General features: G+C 39.7%; 1 protein-coding gene across 13 annotated transcripts in view; it reads left to right on the top strand.

The window, feature by feature from the left end:
* The first annotated feature begins 453 nt into the window (after positions 1–453).
* Positions 454–21,532, top strand: part of LOC132105895 (transducin-like enhancer protein 3-B) — a 28,975-nt gene continuing 7,896 nt past the window's right edge. For 2 of the 13 annotated variants that reach the window (XM_059511418.1, XM_059511399.1), the window contains exons 1-10: positions 454–827; positions 1,222–1,499; positions 2,190–2,290; positions 2,663–2,726; positions 4,585–4,629; positions 10,084–10,146; positions 10,262–10,366; positions 14,873–14,902; positions 16,796–16,991; positions 17,143–17,159. In XM_059511418.1, the coding sequence (XP_059367401.1) occupies positions 1,476–1,499; positions 2,190–2,290; positions 2,663–2,726; positions 4,585–4,629; positions 10,084–10,146; positions 10,262–10,366; positions 14,873–14,902; positions 16,796–16,991; positions 17,143–17,159 (645 nt within the window). In that variant the 5' untranslated portion in view covers positions 454–827; positions 1,222–1,475. The remainder of the gene's footprint in view (positions 828–1,221; positions 1,500–2,189; positions 2,291–2,662; positions 2,727–4,584; positions 4,630–10,083; positions 10,147–10,261; positions 10,367–14,872; positions 14,903–16,795; positions 16,992–17,142; positions 17,160–21,532) is intronic. The other 11 variants (XM_059511505.1, XM_059511495.1, XM_059511486.1 and 8 more) reach the window with 8 other exon arrangements.

The raw sequence follows: 21,532 nt of genomic DNA, 5'->3' as shown, positions 1-21,532 counted from the left end.
GATGTTTTGGCTCAATTCAGCGATCAGTTGCTCACATATTAGATTCGCAGTGTAACGAAAACATGCAATTAGGTCATAGTTTAGGAAACGTCAAAGCAAGCATAACCAGATTTGATGCAACTTTCAACTGCTTTCCGTTAAAACAACAGCAGTCGTGCTCCTAAATCAGTGAACAGAAGTGCAACAGACAATTTCACTTGTAATATGTATTTCTTAGGATACGGTCTATCTCTTGAGATTTCAGTGTGTGGCTGGCCTTCGTACAATCGTCGCTCATGTAAGTTGTTTGTCTACGGGGAAAACAACCTATTTAGAGCCAAGATGGCGAACAGAAGGTCAGTTTTTTTATTAACCAATCAGTACGCGTAGAACAGACGCGCCCCACGTGGGGATCCCACGTTTGATTGGTCGGACGCGGCGAAGGTTTGATTGGTCGCGCTCAGTTGTTCTCGCGGTAGTTGAGCCCGCGTGTCAGTAGGCAGCCTGTGTGTGTGGTACTGTGAGTGCTGGAGAAACTAGGCAAAGCGATTTCGAGCGGCTGGCACGTACGGGGCAAACTTTTCACAATCAGACATTTTTAAACAAACACGCAAATAGGGATTGGGAGAGTTTACCAACAACAGGAATACTGCGAGAACCCAGTCTTAACTGTGGAAATCATTCTCGAAGCGATTGTAGGCGCTGCTTTTCTATGGTTGGGATTGATTCCCAACCAGCGCCAAATACTGCTCGTTTAAGGTCACGAGTGGAGGACTTCGACATTTCCTCGGTGCAAGGAATTATTGCTGTTGTTACATTGGCGGAAAACGATTTTATGGAGACTGAAGGTAACGCGGAAGATAACTTTAAAACGAATCTACTTGTAATTTAGACAATTGAACACTCTACGTGCTTTATTTTCTCCGTTCCTGTTTTGTAATTTGCAAAACTGCTATTGCCGTATCCACTTTGAGGCTCGACATTGTGCTATACAGAATAAGTGTACAATTTTTTTTTGACACATTTGTCGAGGAATTGCTCTATGTTGACTGGGGTTCTGTTACTGTGTGTCTTAACTAACGTCTTTACATTGTTCTGTAATCTTGTTGGGTACATTCAATCAAACAGCGGTCAGGTAATCTTGTTATTGCGAGAAGACTCAAACAGCTTGTTAGTCACAGCGCAGATGACAAGCAGCAAATGTGTTTGACTCTCTCTGCACAACTACTCTTGTGTTTACAGAACAAGCGCAGCTGAATGCTTGACTCTTAAGTAGATAATGAGCCAACGCGCTGTTTTTTTGTCTTGCTCCTCGGCTGTGTGAAGGATAAAGGGGTTAAATCGGGTATAAGAAGCGCGTGGATCGGGTGGACGGACTGGGCTTTGTGTGTCCGAGAGCGCTGGGAGGGGTGACCGACGGGCTCTCGCTCATCTACTCGGATTACTGAAGAGCGCCACAACCCCTGGATCTTCACTTCAGAAAGGATACATTCAAGATGTATCCGCAGGGCCGGCATCCGGTGAGTAGCATAAATTATATTGATGCATTGTGTCCTGGCAACTCCGCGCCAGAGCGCGTTAGTTCGTGGACTATTGTGTCGGGTGACGTTTCCGTCGCGCGGTGTGTCCTTTATCTGTGCTCAATCTAAATAAGGATGTGCTTTTCTGGACGTCCGTTGACTTGGTTCTGAACAGTAGTGCATTTTCATTTAACTTAAAAGTGGAAAAATGTCTAGGAAAAAATGAATGGAGGGGAATCAACCACTAGTTTTTCTCCGGGGCTGTTTAGACGCAGTGACCCGTCTGTGTCACGCCGACCTCTGCTGACTGTTCCCACTAGACTCTCAGAAACCACCGACAGGCCGAGCTCAAAGGAGCGCCTGTGAAGAACCGCAATTCAGCTATGATGAAATATAATTTCCCTGAAAATCGGGAAGCATGAAATGTGTTATTGACACCCGTGGTTATACCCATGACTTCAAAAACACAGTGAAAGTAAAACCTGAGACATGTGGACTGCCGTAAAAGGAGTAATGGAGAAGGTCGTAGGTTGTTTTGGTAATGGTGGTAGGAAGTCAAAGGTACAATGACATGCTAAAAACACTGTTCATGTGAAAGCATATTGCATCAGTGACTAGGTTGGATTATATTGACAATGTGAAGTTTATGCTTTGCAGCAGTTCACATAAATTATTGAAATTATTTTTCAGGCACCTCACCAGCCTGGTCAGCCAGGCTTCAAATTCACTGTAGCAGAATCTTGTGACAGGATCAAAGATGAATTCCAGTTCCTTCAAGCTCAATACCACAGGTAAATATTGCTGCTGTTAATGCTTGATGTATGTGAGGGATTAATGTCACACCTGCTACTAGACTGTGAGGCAGCTCTGATGCTACTTTGATTGTGTAAATCAAATGCAGCATCAGTGCAACCTTAAACTGTGCAGTTGTCATTACAGATGAATAGTAACTATAACAACATTATAGTAGCCTATGTAATATATCAGTGTATGCTGTAGCTGTTAAAACTATAGTTTCATATTTGTATTTGTAATTTCATATAAATTAGCATAACTTTTGTTATGTCAATAAATTGCCTGTGTATGTGACCACATAGTGCTCTTTAAGATGATTTGCCAGCAGGGAATGTTAACTCATTCTGGGTCTTTCTCTCTCCTCACAGTCTTAAAGTGGAGTTTGACAAACTGGCCAACGAGAAGACAGAGATGCAGCGACATTATGTCATGGTAAGAGCAAGATGTGGTTTTCTTTTTAATTTGAGGTCTTCTCTCTGTTGTTCTTTTGTTGCTTGAAAACATCAGTAGGGTCACCAGCTGGCTATCTGAGCTGGTGTTTAGTATCCACTGCCCTTATTTATTATGTGATACCATTTGCATTGATTGCACTGAAGGATCAGCTTTGAGATTATAGGAGTGTGAGTGTGCTTGTTTGTTGTAAAATGCTTGGAGGCTGTTTTGGGCGTTTAGTAACTGCTTGTTCCATCCACTCTGACCCAAGGGCCAAGTGTCTCTTGATTCAAATTAGAGAAAGGGAAGCTTGCTCAATTTAATCAGATTTGAATTTTTTGGGACAAACTGGGTTTAAGACACTTGTCAAGGTTAAATAAAGTTATATTGATAATGTGCAGTGAATGTAAATAAACAACAATCTTCTCATCTAACCCGTTAAAAATAAAACAATGTATGCATTAATTCAATAGAGGGGTGTATAGTTTGTTTTTCTTAAATTACATAGAGACCTGACCCAAATGAAATGTTATCAACCTTAAGGATGATTGCATTCTCACTCAATTTTGAACCTTGTGTGCAGTTCAAGAATTACACTAATGTTAGTGTTGCTGAATGCCTCTTATTAGAAGTCCAGTGAGTGGAAACTTAATTCCATCGGCATGTGATGTAATAGTACACAGGTTGAACAGTGTTAACCAAGCTTTACTCTCTCTTATCTTATTTGAACTTGCAGTAGATATTGACTCAACATGCCGGCACCTTTGTTAAATATTATTTTTCAGAGGAATGCTGAGTGGTATAAAGGACACTAACCGATAAACTAAATGAAATATACAGACATGCTCTGAGAAAAATACAATGTTTGCAGTAGTTGTTAGGATGAACATAGTCTGATCAGCTATTTTGAGTACTGAAAACCACTTCTATCTTGAAATGACAGGGATGCTTATGATGGATATGAAATTTTCAATGAAAATGTTTCTTAGAGAAGGAAAATTGTGAAGAAATGTACCTCAGACACATATTTGCCTATCTTTGCTTAGTTTGTTTGTTTTTTAACTGCTCTTTAGTAACTGGTATGAGATAACCGCTTCCATGAATGCTAGCAGTAAGTAAATACCTCTAAACAAATGTTGCCAGAGAGTTTCATAAACATTGCCCTCTACTTCTATAATCAGGCAGTTATCTGAGTCCTGGTTTTGTGGATGCTTTTTTAGGGATATGCCCGAATCTGAATACATTATTTGGAAAGGTAATGATGTGTACTAAGTCACCCCTAAAGGGTATAAATACATGATGTATGAAAAAAAAATTCGGTGCTTTCTTTCACAATTATGTAATTGGGTAATTATCCTGTATATAAATTGCAGGCATCAGGGAGCCGTTATTAATATGTAGGACATTGAAATCACTTATAAATGCGCATTGGCTTTTTACTTCTACTTTTGAGATTTGCGTTCACAAGTAGCCTACTCTACTACAGAGCGGCCCTTTTTACCACACATTTCACAAGATTAGATGTTCGTCAGTGATGCTTAGGATGTGCAAATCATCCGCCATCGTCCTATCAGTCATCTCTCCTTACCTCTTTCTGTTTATATGGTAAGTGAAATATTATGTAACATTACTGTTATGTAAAAGGCAACCGCTAGCAAGCAGCTAACCATGTCCCTTTAGTGGCTCCGTACAACACATTATTAACTTTCCATGCCTTTTCGAATATGGATTTGCTATTCGGCCGACTTTTTTTGTATGTCTGCATGATATATAGAGGTGATACGCTGCATTACTAAAGTCAATAGCATTATACTATTGTGAGCTAAATGCATTTCTCTTTTTTTTTTTTTTCTTGCAGTATTATGAGATGTCCTATGGGCTGAACATTGAAATGCATAAACAGGTATGTGATCTACTTGGACGCCATATGTCTTTTTAATGTGCATTGTGTAGGTAACATTTGTATTAAAAAAAAAATATTGCATGTCTTTTAACACGACAAATTCTTCTGGTTAGAACGATAATAATTACATTTACTGTACATTTCTTAAAAGCAATATATTGTCCAAAAAACAAATGTTTTTTCATGTCAAAGAACCTGCAAGGGGTGCATGTACAAAACATATTTTGAGCAGTTAAACATGTAATTGAATTGATTACAGTTGTTGTCGGCATAGTGGTTAGTGCATGTTTGAATCTGGCTTGTGCAAGTTTGAACCCATTTCCCGATTCTGTTCCCTTTTATTGTCTTTGTTTCCTATGCTGCAAAAAGTGAGTCTGCACCCAACAGAAAACAAATAAAAGTATAATCAAGAGAAAGATGGAGGGCAGATAAAGGTCATTAGGTCAGTCGCGTCCAGCAGGAAGTGTTGTTTAACCTCTTTTAGTAATTTATGTGAATGTTTGGCATCACAGACTGTCCTAATTGTTGTCAGCCTGTATGTTTTTTTCTGCAACTGATTGATTGGGGTTTTGTTACCAAGTGAGGTTATGAAATTGATGCATTTTAAAAGAGAGACCAGCCAACACCCACGTTTCCTCTGTTTCTCTATCTCTCCGTCATTAGTAGTGATTTGATATATAGTCATATGAGGAGGGCTCAGTTTGAAGAGGCCCTTTATGGTTCTTACCCTGAGGCCTCACAAGGTTAATGGTATCAGTGTGAGGGTGGTGAATTGGAACAGCATGCACAATCCATCAGCTTCTCCAAGTGTGTGTGTGTGTATCTGAGCCACATGTCTCTCTCTGAAAGACACTGCATTTTCTGAAAGATTCTGTCAGGCACTTATCTCCAGCTGTGAGAGAGATGGAGAGAAAATGAAAAGGGAGGGAAGGGAAGGTGCAGGGGCTTTGCTGAAACAGGTTAATCGACTGACTTTTTTTTCCAGGGCCTCTCTTTTGTTTATCAATAGAGCACTGACTGAGTGGACTCAAACGAATGAATTATTCATTGGAGCATGGACTCCCTGCTCTCTTCAGAGTTAGCGATGACCGCAGTCTGATAACACACAGTCTGCCCTTCATGTAGTGCTTTTGGAAAAGAAAGGGAAGGGAAAAATGCATCTAGGTGCCTGATTTGTCATGTGCTTTCAGGATTCACCAGATTCGGATTGCAATTAAATAACTGTATTATGTAAACCCACTTGAGAGTTTCTAATTGTGCAAGGGTCAGCGCTAATCTTGCGGTACGTTAAAGCCTCGGGCCAGGATGGTGAGTTTACGCTCATGAGTGGGAGGACTGGCCGTGTGGGGGCAGGAAGTGGACGGCTGTGCTTGTCAATGTAGCCCTTTAATTACTGAGCCTCAGAGGCCCCTGATCTGCTGTCCCTCTGTGTTTAACACAGTTCCCTCTTGTCTTCATTTTCTTCCTCATTTTGTCCTGAAGTTCTCACTGCTGCATGAATGCAGAACTAGTGTGAGTGTGTGTTGTCATTGATGTGGCCGTATTTGGTCAGTTTTGTGTGTATGTGTGTGTGTGTGTGCGCGCACACTGAGCCAGATTCATTAAGTTAAGCTTAGTCTGTGGCCTTAGAGGGTGAAAGGGGCAAGGAGGGGGGCTGAGACAGGCAGCAGGGAGGGAACTTGTTCAGATGAATAATTTATTCAGGATTCCAGGAATTGTTTGCCAAGGTGATGATGGTCAATTTGATTCTGAGCCAAAGCAAACGGACTCAGAGCACACTGCAGTCTCTCTTCAGAAGTGTTTGTGTACATGTGAGTGAGATGTCTAGTGGTGACAAAATTCCTAACATAATACAGACAGGGTTATATTATAATATTTGATTCTGATTAGTTAGGGTTAGGGTTTTATTTGAAACACAGTTTGAGTTAATGAGTTTGGGTTGTATTTTTATTTATTTATTTTACATTACATTTACTTTTTATGGATGCACCAGTAAGCCTTATTTTTCCATGTAATGCCTGATATTAAACATTATTATTATTATTATTATTATTATTTTCATTATACAAATTAGACATTTAATTTTTTGCTGAATGCTTTTTGCATTTGATTTGAACTGTTTATTAATTAATGCTTTTAAGAATTAACTTTGAGCACTTTAAATCACTTACAGTTAAATGTTTAATATCAGCCAACAAATGTATGTTCTAAATATAAACCAGTACTGATGAATTAAAAAGTGTTTAAATACTGACAGATTAATCTGTTTGTCTTCTTCGATAAAGCTATATTGAAAAAAGTGGGCTTTTTTTTGGACTGCTAGTGTGTAATGAAATACTAGCCTACAGGACATTTTAAGCTGCTTGCCACATTGTATATTCAGTGTTGAATATAGATACGGTAGTGTGGGCTCGTGTGAATTTTGGATCACAACTGTCTCTCAGCCATGTGCATTGGATTAGGTGGTCGTGTCTGTGTCCTTTGTCCAGGTCCCATGTCCAGCTTCAGCAGATGAATGCACAGAGAGAAACAAACATCACTAAACGGTTCCAACAGGATTTGTGCTGCATATGCAGTGAGGGCAAGACAGAGACAGCCTGTACAGACGGCTGCTGCTCAAAGCAGCCTTTCAGCCCGAGGGAAGCCGAGGTTTAGAGGAGCCTGTGTCAGGCAGGAAGGAGTGAGCTCAAGTGTGTGAATGCCACTGAGTGCTTTGGTTTATTTGTTAACGTCTTATCTGTGAAGATTGCTTCATCTGTCATCAGAATGAAAATTAATGGCTTTTTTTGTGTTTGAGTGAGCATGTAAATGTAAGTTCATCTACACAAACTCTCTCCCTATTTCTCTCCCTCTTGTCTGTAATTGTTCATTGAGACACAGAGAGACAGTGCAGTGGTCTGTATGCGTGTTCATTTGTCACGATTGGCTCTCCTTCAGTGTGCAGTTGTTTTGCAGAATATTTTATCCTCATCAGTGTCTCCCAGCACTCAGCTCGTACCCACAGCAACAGGTAAATGGCTTCTGGCTTGCCATTGACAGGGCTGTGCGTGAGAGCTCTTCACACGCTGCTTGACAGCACTGAGCACCTGGGATGGTGAAGCTGAGCAGAAAGCATCCCTCTGTTGAAGGGCCTTGTTTTCACTCCCTGTGCCCTGTTTTTCATCAGCCTGTGTGGGAGCTGTTCTAGTAGCTTACGGCAAGCCTCTGGAACTCAGCAAAACCACACTTCCTGTTCTTATCCCATGGTGCAGTGGTTTAATCCGAGGTTAAAGTATTTTGTAGGGTAGTTTGTTTAAAGTGATTCTGATTAATATCTTTTTAGCTTGTTTTATGGAGTCAACCAAGAGTGAATCTCATAAAAACATGTCCAGGTCACAACAAAAAGAAAAAAGATTGATTGATACTGTGGCAATTTCAGGACTTTTTTCCCTCCCAATTTATTACTTTTTTTTTCTGAAGTTCCCTTAATTATCTTTAAATTGATTCTCATTTTTGTCTTTTTCCCCTACTTTTACAGTATTTTTTTTGGAAACATTTATGAGAGGATAAAATGTGATTGTCAATGTCACAGTGGAAAAGAATCTTGTTCATGTAACTTTTTTTTTAATGATATTCCCCCTTGTATCATATCTTGCTTAGTGTTCATTTTATTTTTTTTAATGAATATAAATGTAGATATTTTTACCAGAAGTCACGTTCTTTGATTTCAAGCCAGCATCACAATGGGAAGCTCCTGTGTAAGTCATGTATGCCATATATCAGTGGAAAAGTCTTTTGTGATAATTACTGTAGATTATATTTTACTTCGGACAAGCACAAGGGTTTTTTGGATTGGGCATATGGGTAATGTTTCCCAATCTTTCCTTTCTTAACACACACACACACACACACACACACACACACACACACACACACCCCACCCATGAAAGAGAAGCCGTTACTCCCCCTCCCCCATCTGTCCCCTTTCATCCCACATTAACTTGCAGAGTTGATCTGATCGACAGGCTGAAAATTAAATTTAATGACCTGCCCCTGTGCGCGTAATATGATTTTACTGCCTGTTATGGTCAAGCAGAGCTCCAATTTACATAATGATCTGAGGGAGAGATAGGGGCGGACCGGTTGCTGTGGCAACCTCAGAGTGGCTTACAGGAATGGAAGCCAAGGGGAGGGGGGTGAACTGATGAAGTGAGCGAGGAAAAAGAACCTCAGTGTATGGCTTACGTATGAGAGCAGGCAACCTATTTCAATATTTCCTTGTTTTGGTTAGATACCAACTGATTATTGTTATTGTATGTGTTTGTTTTGCAAAGGAGTATGTGTTTGTGTAGCAAAGCCGGGCTGAGAAAGCATTAATAGCTGAATGACTCTGAAGGGGTGTGGAGAGGGCTTAGATCCTTTGTTCACATCCCTGACAGTCAGTTCATCACAGGTCAGGACACATCCACTCCCACCCGCTCTAAAGAGAGACCGAATCCATCAGAGTGCCAGGGTCGGCACTCCCACAGGCACAGAGGTCACGCTGCCAAAAAATGAACGGAATGTGGCTTGCAGGAAAGAAAGAGAAATTTCTCTCCTCCCTCACCTGCTGGGCCATCTGCTCCAACCTATAATCAATTTGTTCACCGCCCCATATTTCGTCTCCCACCCCCCTCACACTCTCCCTTTCCATCTCTTCTTTTCGTCCTAAAGCATTAGCATTGCTCATGATGAAATATAGCTTTTTTGGGGCTTCAGGTAGCCGTGAGTAATGCAGGAGAACCAGAGCATGTTGGGCGATTACCCTGTCCGTCTCTCCATATCAACAAAAGTCATTTTGAATATTGCTGCAGGGCTCTGGTTCCTCGCCTCCTGCGCTGCTGGAATGGGAGCATGGGGGAAAATGGTAATTGCTCAGTATTGCCATCGTTAATCTCCCAGCACCAAATTAGCATTAGCATATTTCAACATGTTAATGAAATAATCTGTCTGGGTAATCAGGGGGTGGGGGGGAGGTTGAGGCCAGGCAACCCCCCCCCCCCCATCCCTCCTTCCCTCTCTTCATCTCTTGGCCAGATGGGCACCGCAGGCCTTCTGCCCATCTTGGCCTGGCAGAGCGGTTCATTTGGCCAGATCTGTTTCAGTAGCAGTGTGCTGGAGCGCCGTTCGGCTTTGTGAGCCACACACACCATATCAGTGCTTAAAGAGCATCATGTTCATTATGCTCCAAATCATAAACATGGCAACATCAGCGACGACAGACATTTCTGAAGTTTTGACTTCATTAATCTGGAGCTCTGGAGGTATCCCATCATGCCTCATTTAGAGTCTTGATTAGAGCATTCAGCAATGTGAAAGTAACGTGAGAGTGTTCGAGTGCATGTTGTAGTGATTTTAGTACACTTGAGTGATTTGGGAAGAGCTGACAACATTTAATAACCGTATTGTTTGTATGTCTCTGTTTTTCTCTTTTAGACTGAGATTGCCAAACGTCTAAATGCAATTCTTGCCCAAATAATGCCTTTTTTGTCACAAGAGGTAAATATTCTTGATTTCCTTACATAAAATGAGCTGCTTGCCATCTTAGCCCCATTATTTCCGGTAGCCCATACTAATGTTCTGGGTATTGATTTGTCTTTTCTCTTTCCTCCAGCACCAACAGCAGGTTGCGCAGGCTGTTGAACGTGCTAAGCAAGTGACAATGACAGAGTTGAATGCCATCATCGGGGTACGTGGACTTCCCAATCTGCCGCTCACCGTGTGTATACCCCTCTTTCTCTTTCATTTGACCAAGGCCAGGGTAAAATCTGCACTCATGCAGCTCACTGTACTAATGCATTCATGCCTGGCTCCTAAATGACAATTGGATTTATAGTATGTAATAATAAAGATCAAATTTGCTCTTAAAGAAGTTAAACCAGCCTACTCCCACAGGCCGGGTTTGGGTCAAAGGTGATGCATCAGCTAATCCTCCGCTGTAAAACCTTCAATCCAACAGATATTACCTCAGAAGCTCTTAAACAGTCTAAGGGCAAATCTGTGATTGCTAGAGATGTTTAAAGTTGTGTTCTGGGAGCAGATCAGGATTGTTGGTGTGTCATTAGATTCACTGTTAATCAGGAGCCAGCAGTGTTTGGCACAGTGATCGAGACAGTGAGGAGAAGGAAGATTGTGAAAAGAGAGAGAGACATTGTGAGAGGGAGTGATATTCAAAGGAAGGGGTAGAGGCAAATAAGTGGGTTAGCAAGAGAAGAGAGATGCCAATGAAACCTCTAGACTGTGGTACCACTGACCTGTTAAAGTGGCAGTGCTGTACATGTGAGGTAAGAGGTAATGAGGTAAGACAGACAAGACGATGGCGGTTGATAGTTTTGAAATGAAATGCAAAAGCGCATTTGACAATATTTTGGATTTTATAATAATTTGGCAATTTTGGACTTTTTTTTTTTTTTTTTTTAAACATTTGTTTCTTGTTTAATTGGTTCCACATTGTTTGCTGATTTTTACTATATTTAAACATTATCATTTATTTTATTTGACATCAAGGTGCATGCCATGCCTCCAAGCTTTCTTACTCGTTTTGCTAATAAACGTTCTACGTTTCTTATTTATTTGGTTCTATATTATACATGTTTACTTAAGCCTATTTCAAGTTTTGTATACCTATTTAAACTTTATAAGTTATTTTTTGTTTTATATTAGGCATAGTCTGCCCTATAGCTTGGTGTATGTTTATTCGTTTTGTTAATAAAAGTTGTATTTTGTTTTTGCATTAAAGCTAAACTGATGCTAATTTGAAAGTGAAAGTAAAATGCCCACGGCTCGTTTAAGCCAATTTAAAGCAAGGAAATAGTGTTGTCAAAAGACCCGGTACTTCGGTACCAAGTCGGTACTAAAAAAAAATTTATGTGACGGTACCAGGTTTCTTTAAGTACCGGTAGTACCGAGGTCCCGTTCAAACCCAGTTCCGCGCTATGTGTTCCGCGCTATGTGTTCCGCGCTATGTGTTCTGCGCGTCTCTGTGTGAATTAATGAATTGCAGAGATGTGCGGGTTTGTTTACTACATAGACCGAAGCGCATGACGCTTGCATTAATTTCAGCATCTGAGCTTCAGAGTTCTCTCTCCATCAAGCGATCTGAACTTTTCAGTTCATCTCAATGGACTCACAGCGCACCTGTATTTGATGCTCTTTAAACTCTGTGTGAAGACACACGACTCACCGTCGCTTTGCTGATAGCGCTGTTTCTCACACATGCAAAGAGAGAGAGCGAGAGTCTTACCACGCTGAATCGACACGCTATATGTAAACTATTCTTTGTTGTCTTCTGTCAAAATAATGGAGTTCATTTAGAATTATTCATTTTTATTTTCGAACAAGCAGAAGACATACCGGTTTCTCCGGTAGTGGGCGGAGCTAATGCACAAATGGCAATTTCATTGGCTGGCGCTGATTTCTTACCGTCCCTGTTTTGATTTCAGCAAATCATTTTGACCGAACGCAGACAACGTGATTAGTATTCATGAACCCAGCGGCTCATCAATTCATAGTGCATTGTATATACATTGGTATGATAGTAGAATTAGTAGTAGTATTGTCTTTTAATAATAATTAATATGATCTATTACTATTTTTTTTACAGAAACCCTCAATGACCAAAAATATCTTAAGCATCACCACCAGTCTTAAGTTCAGTTAAAATGACAAATATGCATTCATTAGCTAGGCCTAAAAGTTAATTTTTACATCAAGGCAATGTTCTAGAAATATTACGATTATTTAGTAAAATGTATGTGATACTGCTACTACTGTTGAAAAAAATTATAATACTTTATTTTTTAAAGAAATAAATCACAATATTTCTTCCATGTTTTAATTTTAATAGCAAATCCCCTTTATTTACCAAAAATAAAATGTTTAAATTTCAAAAAAATAAAAGACAAATTCAATTTGGGTGAAACTTGTTTACTGTTTTTCATAATTATATAACTTGTAGAAAAACTTTAAACACAGTTGTAAATAAGTATAAAGAATGGCATTGGTTTTATTTTTAGTGCTAAAAAGTTATTTTTATTTTTAATTGGCATATTTTTGTGTTTTGCTTTGGTACCGAAATTGGTACCAAGAACCGTGGATTTTCACTGGTATCGGTACCGAATACTGAAATTTTGGTACCGTGACAACACTACAAGGAAAAGAGGGAAACTTCAAACAAACTATGCTATTTAAAAGTGAAAGAAAGCAAGAAAAAGAGGGAACTCCCCCGTCCCCATGGTGATACGATTGATTAACCAGTGGGAAAATTTCCTCACTGTCACAACCCTAGTTGTGGGACTTGTCTCACCTAGTTGGTCGTTGACATCAACACTGGCCAATGTTGCCCTGTGTCATCAGCTTTATATTTGTAGAGTTGGGTTTCATTTGAATTTTATATTACGATTCTGCTTAGGGCTGGGCGATATACAAAAAAAAATGATATCTCGATATTGTCAAAATTTTTACGATATTCGATATATATCTCGATATGTTTGCATTTAAATAATAAAAAATAAAACATGATTTTCTTTTGCCCATTAAAAAAAAACAAAAAAAACTATTTAGATTAAACAGCTAATTTAAGCAGTTAAAAAATCTAGACCAAGAGATCACTTACTGCTTTTTATTAATGAATACATGTAGGCCTATATGTAACTGAAGCAGTGCAAATTAAGTAACAGTTACAGAAAGTGCATTCTGTCTACTTTTTAGTGCATGCAATTCACAATTTAAACTATGCAACTGGGATAAGTATTTTATTTTAATTTTTTTTAACAAGTTTTTAAGCTAAGAACACAAGTCTGTCAACTGTCTGTAGTTTTAAGAGAAGCTCTGTGGCATGAAACTATGTTCCTACTGACACTAAAAACCCTCTTAGATGGGAAGCTAGTTGCTGAAGCACATAGCTATTTCTTATATATAAATATATATAAATGAATAAATACCAAAGACTTTTGCATTCTCTCTGTCTATATTATGGAAACTGGTAAACATATCAGTGAAATTCCCCAATAGTAATTCCAAATGGCCATAGCCTATGTTTCTCTATTCAAACATCAGCGGTCGAGTAAGTGCATTTATTTTGCGATCACAAATGCAAACAATACAGTTGAGATCTCACGACAGAACACAGACCGGCTGAACGACGCTTTCATTAGATCGCTCAATTCCAGCTTGTTAGTGTTTTCAGATTATCGTCAGCGGCTCTTCCGCAATGAGGAGTGAGCACGTGCGCATGGTTGCCAGATTGCTTAAAATAAGCAAACACCGGGCAGAAAATGTATCCTTGTAACAGTGGAGCTCTGATTCGGAGATTTAAACTCTTGTTATCTGGCAACCGCTATCATTACAGCTCTCGTAGTAGAGGGGCGTAGAGCAGTCAGCAGTTACAGGTTCCTTTTTTGGACATTCGGCGCGTTCTTTTGGGAAAGTATGCTTGAATTTGAAATATTCGATATTCCCGATATATTCAAATTGTACATCGTCGTCAAAATTATTCCGTTATTATCGCTAATATTCTATATATCGCCCAGCCCTAATTATGCTTATTGATTCCGATATTCAGTCAAGATCAGTGAATGATTTTCTTCATGCTTATACATGTGTTTTCTTTCTCATCTATTTCACAAAAAATGACTGTGCTTGCGAGGATTTACTGACATAATTTTGTGCATATTGGTCATGAGGTAAAAAGAGAAGTCAGTTCCGGCCCAGAACAACTACTTCCGCTGTAGAAATGCACAGAATGGACAAAGGCTGGGAACCTGCACTAGTGCCTGTACTGTGGTTCTCTGTGCTCACGCTTCAGATACATGCTTGGCAAGCAAAACTGTGTGCAAGTTCTTTCCATTCTTGAGTTTAAATGATTTAAAATCACATTTAAATGTAAATGCATTAATCGTTTAGCAAAATCGAAATGCACGTTTCTTATTGAATCCCTGGTTCTAAGAAGTTTGGAACCAGTTCTCGATACCCAACAATATATTTTTGCCTGCAATGTTATGCTATTAGTGGAAGACTGATAGGGATCAGTATTTCTTTTTATGATGTTTAAGGGTTTTCAGCACTGTGGTAAGGTTAGAAACACACATTTAAGTACAAAAGCACCCTTAGTTGCTGAAATAGTGTTGGTCAGCATTCATGTGCCAGGGTGGATTTGTGAAGTAGTGATGTGTTATTCATGAGTGAGCTTGTAATGACATGCTCATCTCTTTTCTCTCATCAACAGCAGCCTCATGCTGTCTACCCTGCTCTGATGGTCAGTGCTAAAACAGCCTCTGTGTATGTTATATTTGGGTTTTTGAAGTGAAGTTGATACCCCAGCATTTTTTAGACCCTAACGCTTCTCTGTTGTATCTTGTGTCTTTGTTCTGCGTTGTGCTTCCTTTAGTTGTTGGTTTCAAAGCAATGGCTGCTTATTGGGAGAATATTAGTGCTTTTTTACATAGGTTTAGAAATTTATATTATATATTTATGATCCCTGGTTACATTTAAGATGATAACTGCAGGACTGCCGAGACATCAATAAAAAGTATTTGATACATATTTAGATTTTTTTTTTAACTGAATGCATTAAAACTAAATGCACTATATTTGCATGAGAACATTTATGAATTTAAAGCTAAATTTCTGCATATAAAATCTTTATATTATGTGCAGTTACCGGTTCATAACTCTCAAATGCACTACTGTTATTTTTGTTTGTTTATTTATTTTTAAATCCACTTTGTGCTCACCAAGACTTTTGTGAAATATATCCAATAACTCATTTTAATACATTTTAAAAATGTAGTTTACTAATTAAATGGCAAAGCTGGGTTTGCCTTCAGTGTCACATGATCCTTCAGTAATCATTCTAATATGATGATATCTTATCGTATGAAAAAAATAACTTGAATTGAGATTAACTTGAAATTGAGTTTATTTGAAATATACTGTATATATTTTTGGTAACATTTGTTAACATCTTTACTATCACTTTTGATCAATTTAAAGAAAAAATTGTATCGACTTCGTTTGAAACTTTGAATGGTAGTGTGTCAGCTTTTCCAACTGAAATGTAATATAATTTTTTAAAGCACTGTATGGACCGCATTAGTTTGTGGACTGATTTGGTTTTTTGAGGTAATTACTAATGTGGGAATGTCTAACTAATATAGATTTGCGAAGGTCTTTGCTTTGGATGTATGTGTCACAGAACAGTTAATCCAGCAAAATTGGTCTGATGATAAATGTCATAATTACTGTGAACAATTGTGGGAATTAAGGTGAAAATTATACCTAATGCTGCCACCACAGTGGCCGTTCTGAGCTATATGTGATTGGACTCCTATTAAATACTTTTCTCATCAAAAGGGATTCTGATATTTTAGCCAAAATGACTAAATCCAAAATGAAGGCAGCACCATGAGAAATGTAGCTTTAATTGTAGTATTAGATGAAGACCAATATATTTTTGATTCAGATGAAAATCAAACAATGCAACAGACATTTACCTGATCTTGTTAGTTGCATTATCACATCTTCCCCTCTTAGTTGTAAACAGCCACTGCTTTGACACTATATGTTACTGACCATTAAATTAACACAAATATAGAATGGCTTGTCTTATTGGCTGTTGTTAAGGAGGCATGGATGAGTGGCTTAGTCTAGGAGATGGTAGCCATGGACCTATGTGTAAAGAGGTGACTAGTGAATGCCATTCATTGGACTGTGCTTGTGTATATTAGTGTGTGAATGAATGTGTGTACATTTTGACTCATGCACCCTTATTTTAATATTGCTTCTTGATTGCATAGGATAGAAGTGTGTATAAATCCTTTTTTAAGCTTATGTAATTAGTCAAGAAATTGTGTATGTCTTGTTTGTTGTAAAAGGATGCCTGTTAAGAAGTGTAGTTTCTTAAGAGCAGTGCATGTTATGAAATCTATAGTATGTGTTAGAGTAAGCTGTTCCTCCTGAGCTCAAGGAGGACATGTCCTTGTGAAGAGTGTCCTGTTTTGATCCAGCCACTAATGGAGGTGTTGTGGTGCTAGTGTCTCTCTCTGTGCATCCTGTGAGAGAAGGGCTTAACCAGTCACCTTTATTCAGTGTTTGCTTTCCATATGCCTTTTCCCTCTGACCCACTTGCTGTGCATGTGTGTGTTGACAGCAGCAGCAGCTCCAGGCTCAACACCTTTCTCATGCTGCCCACGGACCCCCAGTCCAGCTGCCCCCTCACCTGCAGCCCCCAGGCATCCCTCCAGTCACGGGCTCAGGGTCAGGTCTGCTGGCGCTGGGAGCTCTGGGTAGCCAGGCGCACCTGTCAGTCAAAGATGAGAAGAACCACCATGACCTGGAGCACAGAGGTAATGCACATATGCACTGAAGAGAAAACAAAAATAAATGCCCTGAAGTGGTATGCTCATGCTTTGGTAAGAATATAAATGTAAATGCTGACTTGGTGGTTTTCTTTATATTTTTTCTTTTAACGACTTCTTCATTCTCACTTGGATAAAGAGCGGGAATCTAGCACGGTGAGTTCAAGAGTGTAATTTTCAAATTTTCCATGTCTGTCTCTACTTGCTTTTTTTATACATATCTTCAAAAATGTAATCTGTTCCTTACACAAAACATACCGTATAGTGCTGAAGGCTTCACACATGAGTCATATGGATTTTTATTTTTGTGGTACTTTGTCCATTTTAAAGTACACAAAGAAGAACGATGTAAAAAAAACTACTGAATGCATCTTTAAGTACCGATACCACAATGGTGTTAGATGTTGCACTGCCTGTCAAAGTCAATCAGCATGATTGTCTCTTAAGTTTTATGTAAATTACACTGATCATGGTGAGTTTTAGAGAGGGGTCTACACAACAATTCCCTTAACTGTCCAACAAAAAAAGAGCTACCTTGGGCATCTCATTTCTCCGTCAGTAAATCCTTTCATCTTGGGCCATACGTTTTATCAAAAAAAAAGAAAATTCCTATTGTTTCAAACCTTTGTGTTTTTTGCTCTTTGCCTCATCAAACAACATAACACTGCTAGTGTTTTTACAAAGCCAGCAGTGTTTGAGCATGAGCATTCTCTTCTATGTGGAGTGAAATACCACGACTCACACCATTTCAGCATGGCGAAGTATAAGTGGGCTGATTTTTTTACATCCCATATGAAGGTGCCATTCAGTTTATTCATCTAAAAAAACTTTTTTAACAAACTTTTTAAACTAGCACCAAACTACATGAATGCACATTTTGAGCTGGAAAATTTTGATTGTGTGGAAAACACAACTAGTACATTCTTTAAAATTACTAGTTGTGTTCCTGTTGTGTTTGGAGTGACATGAAGTTAATTGTGGCAGAATTTATTGAAATATTCCTTTAAGTCTTCATGTTTGATGAAGAGAGAAGTCAGTGGCATAATAACAGCGTGAGGAGAGCAGAGCAGGCAGCATTAGGGCACACTAAGCCTATAAAAAAAATAATAAAAAGGAGAAAGGAGCCTGCTGTATAATCCTACTTTTAATCCAGGTAAAAAATGCGCAAAAGCACAGGCCAGGGATTAGCAGCGCTATAATTTCATCACAATTAAAAAAGACTTTGACTCTCTATCTTAGAGGATTTGTCCTCACCTACTCTTCATGTCTGCGGCTCCTGGCTCAGATAAACCTGACTCATTAAACTATGTGTCATTGCCTCCACCTTTGTTTCTCCTTGTGCCTCTTTTCTTCAATTCTGTAAACTGCTCTTTCACTTGTTCGTTTGGCTCTGTCTCCACAGCTGTTGTTCTGTCCCTATGTGCATATCTCTTGTCGTGTTTATTTGCAGTTTTCATACAACCACTTAAAGTCTTCCTATCTCCCAAAGGCTGGATTACCCCATTTCACCTCTTAAACTGGATATGCAGAAAGGTTTTTCTTGGCAATAGAGTTTTGTGTGTGTGTGTGTGTGTGTGTGTGTTGAATGGGCAACAGTGTGAATGGGTGCAGTCATGCCTGCAGAAATCAGACTCTGCTGCTCATTAGCGCTTAGTGCAGCAACGTCCATCCTGCTCTCTGCCCGCCGGGACTTCCTGTTGTCACGGGTCATCTGATAGCACTGCTCTGACTTCGCTTATTGAGTCACGTTAAGCCTGTCTTAAAAGGTCAGCCTATTAAACCCGTAGCTGAGACGCACACATACATGCTCCCCTGTCAGGCTGAGAGAGCAGTCTAGGTCTGTTTATTACTTTTGGATTAGCAGAAGAGGGGGGTGGGGAAAACGGGCTGCGTAGTGCTGACAAAAGCAACACTGAGATTGTTGTAGAGTGTTTGTGAGTGGGGTTTAAGATGCCGGGAATCCTTTGTGTTGCCTCCAGGAGAGCATGGAGTTCCTTCTGCCTGGAGATCACTTCTTTTGGCCCAGCCACATCCTCCTTTTCATCTATCTCCCCTTCTCTCTCTGCATGAATAGAGGTTGGTCAGTCAGACTGAGAGTGTGGGCTTGGCACTGAGATCATGCACTGGCAGTGCCACACTCTCTGGGCCAGAGATTGTGCCCGCCTGCCCAGCCTTGCTCAAATTGCTAGCGCCACTCAGCCGCTGCCACTCTCAGTGCATCCTGGGATATGTGATCTTCCATCTTCCTTTCCTGTCTTTTCCGCTTTCCTGACTTTCTTCTACGGTACCTAAACACAGTTTAAGTAGTTTAAGTATACTTACTTTTTTAAAACCACCTAATACAAGTAAGGATTAAAAAAAATGTATTAGTTCTTCTTCTTCTTCTTCTTATTATTATTATTATTATTATTATTACTATTAGAATTATTTAAAAAGAATAATCACAGCAAACCTGGAGCTTATTCTTTTTTTTTTTTTTTTGAAGGGCTTCACAATTTGTCAAAATTAGATTTTTGCAATTTACAACATTAAACAAATAGGAAATATTACTATTGTAATTCACTGTAAAATAGAAAGTCATCATTTTATTTTATAGTACAACTGTAAAATTACAGTACTAATATTTATGGGTGCCTTCATTTAATATGTTTCAAATATAAACAATCAAGCTTTTTGGACCAAAAACCGCAGGAACCTCTTTAAATCTTTTTTTTTTTTAAAGACCACAGCTGATTCATAAATGCTTTTCTTTATAATTTGGGGGAGAATGATTGGTGTGTGCTGTGTTTTCAAATACACATTACGAGCGAACCAAACTCACATCTCATTACTGTGAGCAAACCACTTTGAGAGACCGATGCTTGCTTGTACACAGAACGCTGCACTCTGTAATTCACTGCGCATATATTTAGATTTAATTGAATCCACAGCATTTGCAGTTTGATAATTGCACTAACCCGTATTGAGATTTCACTTTTATTTTGATTGTGTAGCTCTAATGCCTAGCTTACACTACAGGATTTTAAGCCCGGTTTCCAAGTTACGAGCTCGCCAACAGGTCGGACTGAGATCAGGGGAAAATCAGCGGGTGATCAGCGTTCTGCAATCTTTGTGTAAACTACTCAAGACGCATCAAAGAGGCTCGCTGATGCATCACCGACACCTTGCTGACACCAAACAACTATCTAGCATGCTAAATATCTGAACTGGTCGGCCGACTCGACATCACGTGGTGTCAGGTGTCACGACAAGCTACAGCCAATGAGAGAGCAAGGCATGGGTTGAGGTCAGCTTTGGAGACTAGAAATGGAGCAAAATTTTCCAGACCAGATTATCATGCAAACAACTTGCAGCACTGATTTCTTCCTAATGTCCATTTTTAAATAAACCGCTCCTGTTTCACTTCTTAATTCCTGTTGTTCCCATTCAAATTCTCGTGTGAGTTTTCATCATGACGTTGGTTGTGGACCATGTAGAGTTGTTGGGTGACAGAGTTGTTTTCAGCTTGTGTAGTGTGTGAGCCCCTGTTGTGGATCCTGTACGTAGTGTTGTCTAGTGTGAACATGAAGATGAAGACAGACAGCAAGTCATGTAGTCTGAACAGTACCGCGATCTGCAGATGTTTAAAGTCATGTAGTGTGAACTGGGCTTAAGGCAGCAAGTAGTCTTGGCAGAGGGCTGTGGAGTGAAAGAGGCGTATTTAAAATCATTTTCCCTTTTTAGGCCCATTAGCTGTGTTGAAAGGGTGGCTGTTTGCTGTGTTTTAGTAGGGGTGGGCATGTGCAGGAGGGTAGGAAAACAAGACGTCATCTGACTGGTTAACTCTCACGGTGAGGGGCAGTTTATTCTTGTCTGGTCTTTGAATTTCACTGTTATTCTCTCTCTCTCCCCCCTCTGTGCCACAGGGATTTGTTTTCGCTTGAACCTGCTGTCCAGTTTGGCGCGTTGGCGTTGTGTAATGCTTGGTGCAGGGTGCCCAGGGCTGTGAGGTTAGCCCAGAATGTTTGAAGCGTGGTGTGGTCAGGCTGGTTTAGAAGCCTCACTCTTCAGGGATAGTTTGCTCAGCTGTCCCACCTGCTTTGCTTCATGGGGGCTGGACTTGCCTGCTTGGCAGGCTCCACGCTCTCTCTTTCTCCATTCCTGGGAGTACAGGGTGATCTAACAGGGCCTGGGGCTTAACCCCCTCGCTTCTTTGTGTTTACCTTGTACGAGCGAGGAGTTTACACACATGGCTCGTTCAAAGCCACCAGTGGCCCCATGTCACCTCTCATATTTGTATTTGTGCTGCTGAAAGCCCGGGCCATCCTGAGCATATCTGACTGTCTGCAGATAATGAGCTGAACCTAAATTGTCTGTTATGTTATACTGAGGGAGAAGCTCTTACATGGAGTATTTCTTTAAAATGTAATAAACCTGCACATATAAATACATGTATGCTACATGATATTCAGGGGGTTCTATTAGTTTGGGTATTGATTTGACACAAGTACAAAGTGTATAAATTCTATAAATGTGGCATTATTTCAGGG

The sequence above is a fragment of the Carassius carassius genome, chromosome 2, assembly GCF_963082965.1.
Source record: "Carassius carassius chromosome 2, fCarCar2.1, whole genome shotgun sequence".
Lineage (NCBI taxonomy): Eukaryota > Metazoa > Chordata > Actinopteri > Cypriniformes > Cyprinidae > Carassius > Carassius carassius.
This window is presented reverse-complemented; position numbering and strand designations above follow the sequence as displayed.